Source organism: Drosophila tropicalis, unplaced genomic scaffold, assembly GCF_018151085.1.
Source record: "Drosophila tropicalis isolate 14030-0801.00 unplaced genomic scaffold, ASM1815108v1 contig_845, whole genome shotgun sequence".
Classification (NCBI taxonomy): domain Eukaryota; kingdom Metazoa; phylum Arthropoda; class Insecta; order Diptera; family Drosophilidae; genus Drosophila; species Drosophila tropicalis.
In genome coordinates this window covers 4378450-4393359 of record NW_027173338.1, presented here as the reverse complement: position 1 = coordinate 4393359, position 14910 = coordinate 4378450, and the positions used below count along the sequence as shown (strand labels likewise).

Below are 14910 nucleotides of genomic sequence, written 5' to 3'. Positions count from 1 at the left end.
GTCAAAAAACTACAGGAGAAAATCGGTTTTTTCTTAATTATGGAGGCGGAAGTGGGCGTGGCAAAATATGAAAATATATATACTCTGCGCGAATACTAAGCCAGTATACATAGTAAATTTGGTGACTTTAGCTTTGTTTGTTTTTGATAAAATCAGTTTTGTTTGATTTGCGGGGGCGGAAGTGGGCGTGGCAAAATTTTTAAATAGCCAGTTTCTGCGCGTCTATTAAACTAGTCTGCATACCAAATTTGATGTCGGTAGCTGTCATAGTTTTTAAGAAAATCAGTTTTATGTAAATTCCGGGGGCGGAAGGGGGCGTGGCAAAAAGTTTAAACAATTAGTTTCTGCGCGCCAACTAAACGAGTATATAAACCAAATTTGATGTCTCTAGCTGTTATACTTTTTAAGAAAAACAGTTTTATGTGATTCCTGGGGGCGTAAGGGGGCGTGGCCGAAATTCCAATTAACTCTGAACATGTGCATACTACACGAGTATACATACCAAATTTGGTGGCTCTAGCTCTTATAGTCTCCGAGATCTGCGTGTTCATACGGACGGACGGACGGACGGACAGACGGACATGGCTAGATCGACTCGGCTATTCATCCTGATCAAGAATATATATACTTTATAGGGTCGGAGAAGCTTCCTTCTGCCTGTTACATACATTTTGGCGACTTTAATATACCATTTCACCCTATGGGTGTATGGTATAAAAATGTTAGGGTGAATCGAAATCAGAAAAACCAGGAGATACTTTTTTATGTAGCTTAGAAAAAAGTCGCATTTGATGAAGATCTAAAGTTTGGATAAAGTCTTCGAAAAGCTATTCGGAAGTCATCTGATATAAATTTCATATCTTGCCTTTCATTTAGATCATGGACGGAACTAAAAAATATTTTTGGGACTTGTTTTAAGGACTTATTTTGTACCTACTACTCTTCTTATTTAAAATATCCCATATTCTCCGTATATTTTCGGTCCCCTTAACATATTCTAATAGGGCAAGGATTTAAAATAGTCCGTTTGCTATCCTCAGCTAGGTTAGGATAGGCAGCTTAACTTCAGCTGTTTTCTACCTTGTCATGATATTTATTTATTATTAGCATTTAAGCTTTTGGGTTGAAGTTGAGGTATCAAAACATTCTTATGTTTATTCTGGAAATAACTGACTTGAAACGTTTTCGTTTTCTAGTGTTCCAATTCTTTCGAATTTTATATTTATGTGTTACTTTAAAATTTTATTCTTGTATATAAAAAACGTTCAATGGATTGTTTTTTTTTTTTTAAGAAGGACTTTAGCATTTGTTTGGTTTTTATATAGATTGAGTCACCCTAATGGCTGTGTCTAGTTGTCAAGCTAGAAAGAGGACAAAAAATTTAATATGTCTCTCTAAACGTTAGTCAGGCAGTAGGTTGCTGTTGCTGTCGCTATCCCCTGTAGTAGTTGTCATTGCTAGTGCTGCTGCGGCTGCTGTTTGTCTGTTGACAGCCATTTGACAGTTGACAGTTTTGCCTAGAAATATGACAGTTTTAGCTAGCTGGAAATGGCAAAGTGTCGCATTCGTAGACACTTTTACAAATGTCCAACATGTGAATTATTTCGTTCTACTTGTGTAATAGGAAATGATAAAATGATGGCATGTAGTTGGGGCTTTTTTTCCCCAGCGAGTGATAACTATGTGTATGAAAAAAAACACAGAATGTTTAATTAACATATTTAATTAAAATGAAATGTCGAAAGTAACACTCATATACACAGAAAGGCCTAAGGTTGCCAGTTAGAGGTGTAAAAAAGGACGAGAAGGAGAGACGACCCTCTGAAGTACTGACAACGTTGTGCTCTATGCTGATGATGATAATATGCCGACGACCCTGACTTTGAAAGCAAGTCACGTATGTACATTTAAAGTGGCGCCCCCCAACAGTGTTTGAAGGGTCTTCACACACACAGGTACATCCAACACTTCTTCTTGTTGGCCAAAGAACTGTCAGTGTACCGAGTGCTTTTTTTTGTATTATTTTGTCGAGTGCTAAGAGTTTGGTGGAAAAACCTTGGAATAAATGTTTGCCTGCTGAGAGCACACGGTCTGGTCTACCCCCCACTCGATTGCTAAACAACAACAAAAACGAGAAAATAAAACATTGCCTTGAAAATGTATTCATCATAGGAAAAATAAACAAAAGAAAAATAAGAACCATAGAAAACGAAAAAAAGAATAAAAACGAGAAAAATAATATATCTCAAATGATATGCACGATGCCTGATGCCAAGAGAAATATTATGGACTGTGAATGTTGACAAGGACTCGGGTTTTTGGCAATTGAATAGAAGAGATTGTATGACAAGGATTTATGTAAATGTCAATAGAGAAATTCTATAAAAACAAAAGGCGTTGAATGGTAAAACAAAATGATAATTATTTGCTTCAAATATAAAGTTCTTAGAACTCGTTTGAGCATGAAATTTATGCACATTATAAGTAGGTAGAATAGTTACTAAAGAGGATTTCAAATCAAATTATGCAAAGGATTAAGCTCTGGGCGATGTGCCTCATTGAGTTCACGCGTAGAACTGCAGCAAAATGAACACAAAAGGATGCACAACTTTACTTGCAACACTAAATGAGCAAAAACTACACAGCGAGAGAGAGAGACAGAGAGAGCGAGAGAGTACGAGAGGTAGAGAAAGAATCATAACCTTGACCTGAAATTTTCCACCATGTGATGTGGGGTAGCTTCTGCTTGTGCCCTCCTCCTTCAACACTTGGCTCAATCTCTACGTGAAGGCAGCGTGCTGCAGCATAGAGCACCCGCAGAACATGTTGTTATTTGAGTTTTAGTTTTCTTTGTTGCATCTCCCCCACATCGCTATATAGATACAACATTGTGAGTAGGACACGGATCCCCAACCATTTTCTATTTGTCGTTTGTGCTATCCTTTTGATGCCTTCACGTACGCTTGATTTTATTTTATCTCATTTTCCGTTTGCAAGTTTTTCACTTTATTGTATGCTGAGTGGTGAGTGGGTGGATGGATGGATGGATGGAAGGAAAGAAATGTCAAGGACTTACAACATTTCACAGTACCGAGTCGACAAACGCAATGCGTATAAAATGCCATAAATATCCATTTTCCCCTCACCCCCTTCCACCGATATCTTTTCAGTTTGTCTTTTTGAAAGCATTTTTATGGTTGAAAAATGCAACAAATAAAAAAAAAAATGATAAAGACCTCATTGTGTCTATTAAATGAGGCAAATCAATAAAAAGTGCGAAGAAACAACACGAAAATGGGGGCAACACGTACACTGCTAGAGTAAGCAGTAATAAAAGAATATATAAAATATGGCAACTCTGTGTCACAGACAAAAGGACAAATATTCAATGTAAAGTTACACAATACAAAATTTAAACGACTTTAACGACTTGAAACCCTAAACGGGAAATGCAGGTAACTCTAACAAAAAACATAGAAAAGTGTAACTTTTATATAAATGAGGTAAAATCGTTAGTTTTCATAACATTGAATTAAAAATTACAATTTTATAAAATTCTATAAACTTAGCAACTCTGCAATTAAAAACAAATAACTTAATACATGATGATGGCAACTCTAACATCACAAGAACTTCTAGTCACATACAAGCCAAAACACAAGAAATCGAATGATGAAATGATGATGACTGTAAATATGGCAACTCTGTCATTAGAAATACAAAATGAAAGCAACTTCCAAACAAACACCAACACAAGGAAAGAAGCATAAAAATAAATAGATAAAGATAACAACTCTGTAAGCAATTGACAGCTAAAAATTTTAATTACACTGCATAAAGTATCTATTAAGTTGCCTGCTCTAAAATAACATTGCGTGATGGCAACATTTTTTGATGAATTCCTCTGAATAGATACTTTTTAATAAAATTCGCATTAAATTGCCTATCGTTATCAATCGATTTGAAAAAGCATTTCTATAGATCAATTAATGGCTTAGTTAACTTTTGCGTCGCATTTACTTCAATGTGTCTGCCTCCTCACGGTTCTTTCGGTTTGTAGCCAGCTTAAACCGCTTACTGCCAGAAATGTTCGCGCAGTGCAACGCGAAAAAGAAACAGAATAGAACAGAATCGACAAAAGAAAATCATCTGCTTAATAGGCAAACGACGGCGATTAAGTGAAGGCCAAGCCAGAAACGAGAAGCCAAAGTCAACGCCAGATGTTATATGTTGTGTTGTCTATTTTATCAACGAGCAGAAATCTCAAATTAATTTAACAAAATGCCAAAATTGGCAAAGCCAAAGCCAAGAATTGCATTCAAGCGAATAGAGAATTCATTTGGGTGTGTTAGAAGAGCTTTGTTGAGGTCACACAACGCCCGCTTTAGCAAAAAATAGAACCAAAAACTATTCATTTATATGTGTGGGGTGGTAATAAAATGTATTGCGTATACGCAACGTTGCCATCAACGACGCCTTAGTGGCTGGTTGGCTGGCTTCGACAAGCTCAAGTCCTACGGGGGGAAGTAAGAGCTCTCGACAAGGAAATGAATGAAAGCAACGCAATCGCAAAAACATACCAACACACACACACACACACACACACACACATAAACATTTAATTTCCCAAAAAAGAATTCTTTAAGTAAGCATTGCGTAATCGTGTGGAATTAGTAGTTGGAAAGGGAAAGAAAATGCAAAATAAATAAGGTTTAAACGTGAGTAAAGAATTGCCAACACTAACCCCCCAGCCCTCTGCCGCATTGTTGAAGAAAAATCAATGAGTTTCCATGCCACTTGGGTTTTTGGGCATTTTTCATTGAGAACTTTTGCCCATTGCCTAGAAGTATGCAATGGCTTTTGCGCTGATGTTGCTTCTATTGATTTCTGATAAATGACTTCGTCAACTACCATGTTAATGGAACAACAACAACAAGGTGGGCCAGGGTAAAGCATATTGTTGTTTTCTTCCTGTTGATGGCCATTAAAAGGACACGACATTGAAGGCGATTAAGGTTGTCGAAATAATTGGAGAATTGGTCACCCTGACAGTCCAGAGAACTGCTAGTAAAGCAGAATATTTGAAGTAAGGAGCTAGTTCGTGTATCTATTAATAATATATTGAACTAGTTCGAATGCCAAATAATTGGTATCTTGGTAGGAGCATTTGAAAATCTATTTCAAATGAAAAGCAATTTTATCTATAATTTCTTAATACCATTCCAATTAATTCTTCTTCTAGTTTGAATTTATTTTCGTTTTAGTTATAACTTAAGATAATAGAATTTGATTAGCCATTACGGTTCAAAACAAAAACACCAGCAAAAACCAAATGAAACTTTTGGTAATGCTTCATTCATTGCGTTTTCCCGCCCCTCAACTATGACCTCGTATTTAGAGGTTAATCCTGCTGCTAGCTCATTGACAATGCTTAATCCTTGACATGATATTTGAAAAATGTACACACACACACTCACACAATCACGCACATACCCATACAGAGCCAAGGACTTTTAGGCCTTCAAAACTAAAATAAAAGGATAGTGAAAAATAACGATTCCAATTGACGAATGTCGTTTAATGTTTAACACATACAAAACTGAGAGGGACAGACAGATACAGGGAAAGAGAGAGACAGAGCAAGAGAGAGAGAGAAAAGTGATTGCCAATTGTTACCAATTGTTAACAATTTGCCATTTACATTTTAGGAAAATTATAACATGAGCATAAAAATTTAGTTACCTTTTAATAAAAATATTTCCGTTATTAAAAGCAATTTCTAAATTGTTTTGGTTTTCCATGAATGAAACTCAAAATGTGTCACGACGAGGCGACGACAACGACGAAGACGAGGACCAGGACGATGACGACACACGACGACGACAACGACGACTACGACGAGGACGACGACGACCAGCGAAATAGGCGCGCAAAAAACTAAGGATAACTACAAAACGCAGTGAATTTCTAGAATTCCTTTTTTTTTTTTTTTGGTTAAAGTTTCTTTGCGTTTTGGGCTCGCGGTTTTTCGTCTTTTGGTGATTATAGTGACAATAATGTAAAAGGCAGCTTGCCTAGAGCAAGAGCGCGAGAGGGGGTAGAGAGACTCTTCAGAGCCAATCACTCATACACAGGGCACACACGCGACACACACAGTCGACGACGTTGCGTTGCGTTGTTATTTCAACTGAGAAGAAAGAGGGGGCCGAGGCGAATTTTTATTTCAATTTGAATTAAACTTTTATAAGTTATATGTATTTATTTTTTGGTTTGGTTTGCTTTCCTTTTTTTTTATATAATAAGAAGTAGCTTCTATTTTTTTGCACTTTCTTTTCTCTGGTTAGAGATAGATTTTCTTTTCTTTTCTTTTTTTTTTTAATATACTTATATATGTATATATGCTTATGCTTTTTCGTTAAACACCAAACTGTAGAACACCGCGATGTAGGGAAGTAGACGGCGATTAGAGAGATTTGCAATTAATTTCATTTAATTAATTCAAATTTTTTATAATTTTTAATTTGATTGTAAAAAATAAATTTTTCTTTTCTACTTGTTTTGGTGTTTGGTTTAGAAAGAAGCCAAAGTGTAGATTGACAGCCTAACACAGTCAGTACTGAGGGTAAGTTTTCTTTTCGCCCAAGCGAAACATGCAGATGAGAGATACAGAGAGAAAGCAATTGGTTGAGAGAGAGAGAGAGAGAGAAAAGTTCATTTTTCTTTGCCACGTGAGCATGCACACACACTCTCTCTCTCTCTGTTTCTCTCTGTCTGCACTGCGCTCTGTATCTCTCTGTGAAATTTATGTTGCAATTTGTTTGATTTTCTGGCTCTTTGCCTAGGAAAACTTTGAATTTTTATCTAATTAGCCTTTTTTCCCTCTTTCTCTCTCTAGCTATGTGTCTTACACACTCTAGCTTTCGCTCCCTCTTTCTCTCTCTCTCCATTTCTCTCTTTGTCGTTCATTTAGTGTATACACACATAAATATAATAAGTGCGGATATATATATATATATATATGTATATACCCAGAGCATAAATAACACCTGCTCCCTTTCTCCCTCTCATCCTCCTCCTCTGCTGCTGCTACTGCTGCTTCTGGGGTTATGCTAGACGCCTGCGCACTAGCCAAAAACGTGGTCCGAATTTCATTTTTCCTATTCAGATTCTACATCGTTATCAAGTGGGTGGTGAACGAATGAATACAAACGAATGGACGGTTGGTCGGGAAGGGTTCATAACAATGGCCAAAAACATTGAGAGACGGCCATTACGACTGACTGAGAGAGAGACAGCTGGGAGAGAGACCAATCGAGCAGGAACTTGTGTGCAGAAATGAACGCTGCACACAAAAGGAGAGCAGAGCAGAGTGGCAAGACTAAAGTGTGAGAGAAAATGAGGAAGTTCATTCCCCTCCTCCCTCGACATTTTCCTTTCACTGAATATCTCTTCACCCTTTATCTAAATTTTGACTTTTTACATCAAATAATTACTAGTAAAACTTATAAATATTTTAAATATTTTACTTATATATTTTATAGGTTGAATTTTCTTAGAAAGACCAGCCAGGTCTAAGGGAAATGCTTTTAAAAACCAGTTTCTTTCGAATTCATTGTCCTCGTTGAGTAGTTTTTCTTTTGTCTTTCGTCTACAAAAGGATAAATTGGAGCATGACCTACATAAAACATAAATATCAACAAAAACTTCGCACAAAATCCAAACGAATTTCCTATCATCGTTGGGGGAACATTTTTTAATGATAAACACATAAAAATGGCTTTTCCAATTCAGTTTGCAAGAAATTAAATATAAATTACGTTTCTTAGTTACACGAAAGCGTAGAGAACATATTAAAAGGGTGCATAAGGGTTAATTATACAATTTATCATCAATTATTATTTCATTTGCCTATTGGGTTTAACCTGTTTAATGTTTTTATCCTTAGCAAACTCTGATTGTTTCTATTTTGCTTAGGGAAGCAAAAGGGTTTGGACCTATAATTCTCAACTGCTTAAAGCCTTGTATGCGCTTTACAGCCAGACGTTAACTTTTTTGTGCTAAATATAGATTCTTTGCTTATCTTTAAATCACTTTTACATCATCATTATAAAATATGACACTCTAATCTGAGATCAATTGCATTACGTTCTCGAATTCTAGGCGAATATAAATATTTTACTGATATTACATCAACATGTGAGATCACTTATAAACATTTTATTTTTAACTTCAGGTATAATGTGTCTTACTGACGAATATATACATATGTACTTTGAAAGGCACTTTTGCAAAATTAATAAAGGGCGGATTATTACAATAATTGGTACTAACAAAAAGTGTAGACGTGGCTCTAATTCCATAATCTAATCATATGATTATGCCTATGGTCGAATTTGGATATAATATATATTGAATAACATCTTTTTCTCTCTTTATGTACTTTGACTCACTTGGTTATTCCTTTGTTATAAAAAATTATCATTCACAATAACTTACTCTAAAATTTCTCTGAGTGGATATCAAGTTGGTTTTTATTTTTCACATACCTGCAAATAAAAGAAATAAATATTGTTATATAAACTTACTATACATATTATGGCAATTTATTATAGCAATATATATATGTGTGTATGATCATTCAATGATTTGCCATAAAGCCCCCCGAAAAAAAGAAGAAATAATTTGGGTTTTTATTATTAATGGGCCCACTTTTAGCTTTATGGCTCATTTCTGTATATTTTTAGCACAATTCAAGAAATCAAGGCAATATTTCTCTCTCTCTCTTTTTCTTTGTATGATTTGGTTGAATCTCTCAATTGGTTAGATAAGATTATAGAGTGGAAAAACTGATTAGATGACTTGAAGAAACTCAGAAAAGTTGAAGGCTTTTGAGTTGAGTTTGTTTGCTGTGTAAACTGATCAAACACACAAAACTCAAAACTGAAAAAGCGAAACTGGTTAACAGTTGTCAGAGCTTGTAATTTTCCATAAAGACACAACCAAACAATTGGGTGCAGCAGCAGCACGAGCAGGAACACGAGCAGCAACGGGAACCAGTTCCAGTTGTTCTGTAAGAGGTCGCCCCGTTATAATAATTATGATCATGATCTAAAATTGATTGAGTGGTTTATGGAAAAGTTTGTTGTTTTGTTTTGTTTTATTGAAAATGCTTAGACAAGTGAAAATTTGAAAAAGAGAGAGGATGAAGAGCAAACTCTTCAAAAAGAACTGAACAAGTGGAAAATTTTGGGGATCAACAAAGTTGACCAACAATTAATAAACTTAATATTGTGTTTGATGTTATTTAAGAGAACATAACACAGACATAAAAGTTAATTTGTTATACTAAATGTGAATGTGTAAATATGCAAGTTCATCTAAATGAAACAATTCTTAAATGTACATATAAGCAGGTTTCAAGGTTTATAGCTTTTCGTTTGACTTGAAGTTTGCTTCGATGATAATTTTTTACAACAAGATATTTAAAAATTTCTTTTTACCTTTCCTAATGCGCATTTTTGTATTGTTATGCATACTTTGCAACTCTAGATCGGCCTATGGTCGAATTTGGATAAGTAATCCATTATTAGGAACCACATTTCTATAAAAACTAGTTCAGTTTGTTTCTTATTCATGGAAACAAAAAGTAATTAAGATATTACAAAGGCAATCAAATAGCAAAATACTTTAGATTTGTTTAAACCTTAACTTTTGCCTTGTGATTTTACTAAATATACGGTTATAAACTTGTTTTTTACGAACCGCATAATTTGAGAAACTTGTATGGATCATTAATTTCAATGAACTGAGATGAAGGTCAAAGAACTAGTTCTACTCCCAAAGAACTTTTTGTCAAAGACGGCAACGTCGCATGATCTTATAAGATTTCAAAGACCATTCACCCTTCTGGCTCACCTGGAATTGGGTTATCAACCAAAAGTTCAACTACAAAGTTAGAGCTACGATTAGTTGACTGATTGGAAAGGGGATGGTTCGGCTGGTAGTGGGGGTCAACGTATTTAAAACGCAATTGACTGAAGCTACCTTTAAAAACAACCCCACAAACAAACAAATAAAAGTGTATATTAAAAACACAAAACACAACAACAAAAAAAAGAGAAACGATCACAAAGAGAGAGAGAGAGCGGGAGAGAAAGAGAGCCAAAACCGGCAAACGTAGCGGATGGCGACGAAATACAACTGCGAACAAAGCTTTTTTCTTTTTTTTTTTTTTTGTTATTTGTATGATGATGAAAAGGTTCAGGTTAGCCAGTCCGCTCAGTGTGACAGCGAACGTCGAGCGGTCTAAGTGAGTTTTGGGGTTTGAGTTGAGTTCAGTTTGTGTTATGGGCCGCAAACAACCGAAACGTGAACGCAAATTGTGGAAAATTTCGTGAAAGCTAACGGCGTGAACCGCAAACAAAGGAAGGACAAAAGAGCCAAAGGATACACAACATATCATCTCTTCTGGTAGGATCTCTCTTCAGGCTCAACAAAATGTACGAAGTGGCGTGTCTGATGTTCATTTGCCCTTGGCTTATACTCGTCTTGCTCATGTTTATAGCCATGTCTGTGCTGTAACAACAACAACAACCACATCAAACAACCATCAACATGTAAAAACAATGAAAAAGAAAAAAAAAAAATTGGGCACATTGCAACATTGTTTTTGGTTTTAGTTTTCTTTTTTTTTTTGGCAATGTGCCCATCATTGTAATTCCTAAATGACAAATCAAAAAAAGTGAAATGTGATTTTTAGTTTATAAACACAAAGACAAATAATTTAGTAACCATAAAAAAACAACAACAATTTGTACCTTTTAATATTAAGTTTGTTTTTTTTTTCGTTTTGTATTATTAAAAAATAAATATTTTTATAAAGTAAGCAAAACAAAACGAGACAATTTTCAACAGGTGGGACAGAGAGAGTGGGATGGCAGTGGGAGGCACTGATGAAAAATGTTCTCAGCGGCGGCTGTCGTCATATTCAATGATTCAGCCGAAAAGCAATTGGAAACGAGAGAATAAGAGAGGGGATAAACATAAGTTATATGGAACCTTAAACTGTCTATTATAAGCCAACAAGATGGAGATATACATACATACGCATATATTGAAAAATTAAAGCAATATATAAATCATTTTACCTCCCACACATCACAATCCATCATTTCGATTCTAATGAGAATGAACTACAGAAATCACAGCATGTTTCTGAATATGTTACTTAGACTTTTGCCTTCAATTAATATTTTAAAATGAAAATCGAAGGGTAAGAAGAAAATTTCATACCACATTTCCCATAATACCAGAGAACCATCAACTTACAACATTTCCAGTTTTAACCTCATGTTTTAATCGTTTTAATCATCATTAATTTTATTATCATTGTCATTGATTAATATTCGAATGGAAACTTTAGGAAGTTAATTTTAAATTTACTCACTTGAGTTACAACCACACGAATTTTAAATAAAAACCTCTGAACTCATTTGCATTGAAGGTAAGACACATAATCAATAAAAAGTAAAATTTAAATCAAAAACTATAAAAATAAACTCAATCATTTATTAGTTGGACACTTTATTGTGTAATTTTAAATGGTTTTGGCGTGACTTTTATTCTCGAGGTCGTTTATATTTAAATTAAGAGACCATATTAAATACAATAGGAATTCCTTTACAGATTTATATCGTTTACAATAGTTGGTGAGATGAATTTTCCGAAAATTGGAAGCAGACTAAAGTTGGAAACTTTGCAAAAACAACAATTTTTCCTAGGATTTCATTTTGTTCCAAAATGTGTCAAAACTTCGAAAAATACAAAAACATTCTGTCAATAAAAATCGTATATTTTTAGTAAATAGTTTTAAGGTTTGAGTAACTAAACATTAAAGACTTTGTCTGATGATCTTAATAAAAGTTAAATAAGAAAAAGAAAGAACACAGTGAAGACTTACGATGTTGATTTACAGCGAATCTTCGCTAAAGGCACTTACTTTATTCCCATTTTTTTCTTTATTTAGTTTGCGTTCCATAGGTATATTTTTCATGTTTTACCTTTATGACTTTACATATTGCTTTATTCTTATCTCTTCTCTCTTGTTTACTTACCTATGGAACTCACAATCGATTTACTATATATACATATACATATATATGTATGTATTAATATAGTAGAAATGTCTGTTTCCAAGCTCTTGCACAATCAAATAGACGGCATAAACAAATGTCTGTCAAGCTTATCATATTCCTATATATATATATATTTGGTAAGATGTGTACACTTAGCCTTCTATCTCTATCTTTCTGAACATGATAAGATTAAACAAAATTAATTATTATTGGTTACTAATTTGGGCAATGACTTAACCCAATTTTCTTTGCCTATGTGTAAGTATACATAGACATCGTTAAGAGTTATGAGTTGAGTGAAAGTTTTTAAACATATTACATGAGTAATTTGTTAGTGCCCAACAAACATGGCCAAATGTCAAACGAACAATTTGTTATTATTTGCATAATTATTATTGTTTCAATATTTTGGTTTGTGTTGGGGATAACAAAGAAAAGGCAGACACATAACCCATTTGTTTAAACATCTTCTTCTTCTTTGTGAGGTGTCAATGACACTAATACCAGAGTAAATATTGAAGATTAAAGAGAAAATCCTTGAAAATCTATATTGAAATCAGGTTTTGGTTTAAATGAGCTTTTTTCAAAAGCCAACCCAGAGCTAGAATGCATGCCAAGAGCTTTTTGAATCGTAATTGAAGATCGCCCATGTGAGTCACTTATGGTGTCTGTGTGTGTTTGTGTGCTAAGCTAATTCGTTATATGTATGCTATATGGGTAAATATTATGGTTACTTAGTCAAATTATTGATATTTACCTTACGCAGTGTTTAAGTTTGGTGTGTGACTAAGAGTTGGTCAAATAAATTGCCCCATTTCAACGAAATAGTAGTTAAAAGTGGGTTAAACTTTTGATTTAACTTGATTCCTGGATATGAAAATGCATTTTCATTAGAATTGTTTTCCAGGAAAATGTCAGGACATTTGAGACACATCGCGTGCCGTTAGCCAAAAGCCAAGTAACAAGAGCAATGCACCTACATAGCTCCAGTTCTAATGGGTCAACAGTAGCAGCAGCGTGGCACAGGACACGACTCTCTCGACAACAACTACAACTACACAAAAAGTGTTCATTGTTGTAAGCTATAAATTTTGAATGTTTACATTCGTGTCTTGGTCTCTGTGAATGTGTGTTTGTAATGGGCACTATGAACTCTCACACACTTATTCATTCAATACACATAGAGCCAGTTCCGGTTGAATGCAAATTTTAAGACACACACACACACACACACACAAACAAACAAACTCACGAGGTTTCTACAATAGTTCATTGCTCTAGTTCTTTCATTTCCCCTTCTCTCCCTGTCTCCTGCTGGCTTGTCTTTTGTGGCTAAAAAATTACCAACTTTGCTTATAATTTCGCACATAATTAAAATGCAGCCATAAACACACGAATTCATGATGTTTATGCAGCGGCCGCGGCGCTGTCCGCAAACAATAAAAACAAAAAACGCTCAAATTGCATTTAATCATAATTTTGCAATTATTGCTCGAGGTTTTTTCTCTCTTTTTTTACCTTTGTCTATGCAATTATTGTTCAAATGGGCGGGGCAAAGCAACTTTTTCTTTTTTTTTTTTGCGCAGTGCTTTGAAGTGCACTGTGAAAAGAGGTATTTTGTTTTAAGGCTTGTCATGAGTTAGGGTAAATGGCAAGATTAGACAAAAAGACTAAAACGTCGGTCATTTCTTAAGGTTGTATGTGTTTTTTGAGACACTGTGGATATTTCTCAAGACTTACTACTGTTTCATATGCCTATTAAACTGGTGTGAGAGATTATCAAGCGATTCTGTCAGCAAGATTAAACAAGTTTTGCCACATATTCGAAGTTAACTCTTGGTTAAGTTTTCAGCAACCTTAACTAAGAGTTAACTTAACTAAGGGTTAAAGTTAACAAAACTGCAGAGGATTAGGTAAATTGGTTGAGGGCTTAAAAGGCTTTGAAAAAAGAAAATGGAACGGAAAGGTAACTAACATTTTGAGTTTTCAATAACCCAAGAAAATGTTTTATCTAACTTAATTTTGCCTACTTTTTAGAGCATTCAAAGTTCGTGTTTGTGTTCAAAGTATTTTGCTTAATTGATAAAACTTTTGCATTCTTTCGTTTCTTTCACAATTTCATAAGAGCTCACACATAAATGGGGGGGAAAAAATAGGAAAACTGCATGGCTTAGCGAACGGTTAAGTCGTAAGAATTTGCATGGAAAATTATGCAAAAAGAAAAAAAAAATACAAATTAAAATAATGATAGTAAAAAAACAACAGAAAAGAAACTGTTGAAGGAAAAGTGCAGTATAAGAAAGGAAATGTATATCTCCTTGCCTTTTTCCCCTGTCTCGGTTGGCAGTATAGGTATAGGTATATCTAAGTTTTATGTCGCCAAAGTGTCTGGGCCATCCATTTAAGCCAAACGTCACTCACGTCATTGCCCATGTCATCAGCTTCTTCTCTCACTTTTTCGTCTTCTTTGCTTGTGATTTTTACACACTGTGTAGGCTTAGTATATTGCGGTATATTGGAACTGGTGGTATTCAATTCGAAACACAAAATATCTTGAAAATCGGTTAAATGTATGGATGTGGAAACATCTAGTTAAAGAGTTGGAGTTGTTAGGGACCCGTTGAGTCACTAGTTACGAAAGTGTTTTAAAGTGTTTCTCATGTCTTTCCTAGTTCCTAGATTGAGAATTTAAGCACCCGAACTTCATAATCTTCATAAGGAAATATAATGAAATCAGTAATTGATACAGGGTAACACTTAGCCGTATTTACCAAGG

At 34.7% G+C, this 14910-nt stretch overlaps 1 protein-coding gene across 3 annotated transcripts in view; it reads right to left on the bottom strand.

Annotated features, from left to right (window-relative positions):
* bun (bunched) overlaps nt 1–14910 on the bottom strand; it is a 121076-nt gene that overhangs the window by 61735 nt on the left and 44431 nt on the right. Inside the window, exon 5 of one of the 3 annotated variants that reach the window (XM_068295046.1) lies at nt 8517–8546. The exons of the other annotated variants lie outside the window; for them this stretch is intronic. Within the exon in view, the coding sequence (XP_068151147.1) occupies nt 8532–8546 (15 nt within the window). The 3' untranslated portion in view covers nt 8517–8531. Of the gene's footprint in view, nt 1–8516; nt 8547–14910 lie in introns of those variants that run through there. 3 annotated transcript variants of the gene reach the window in all.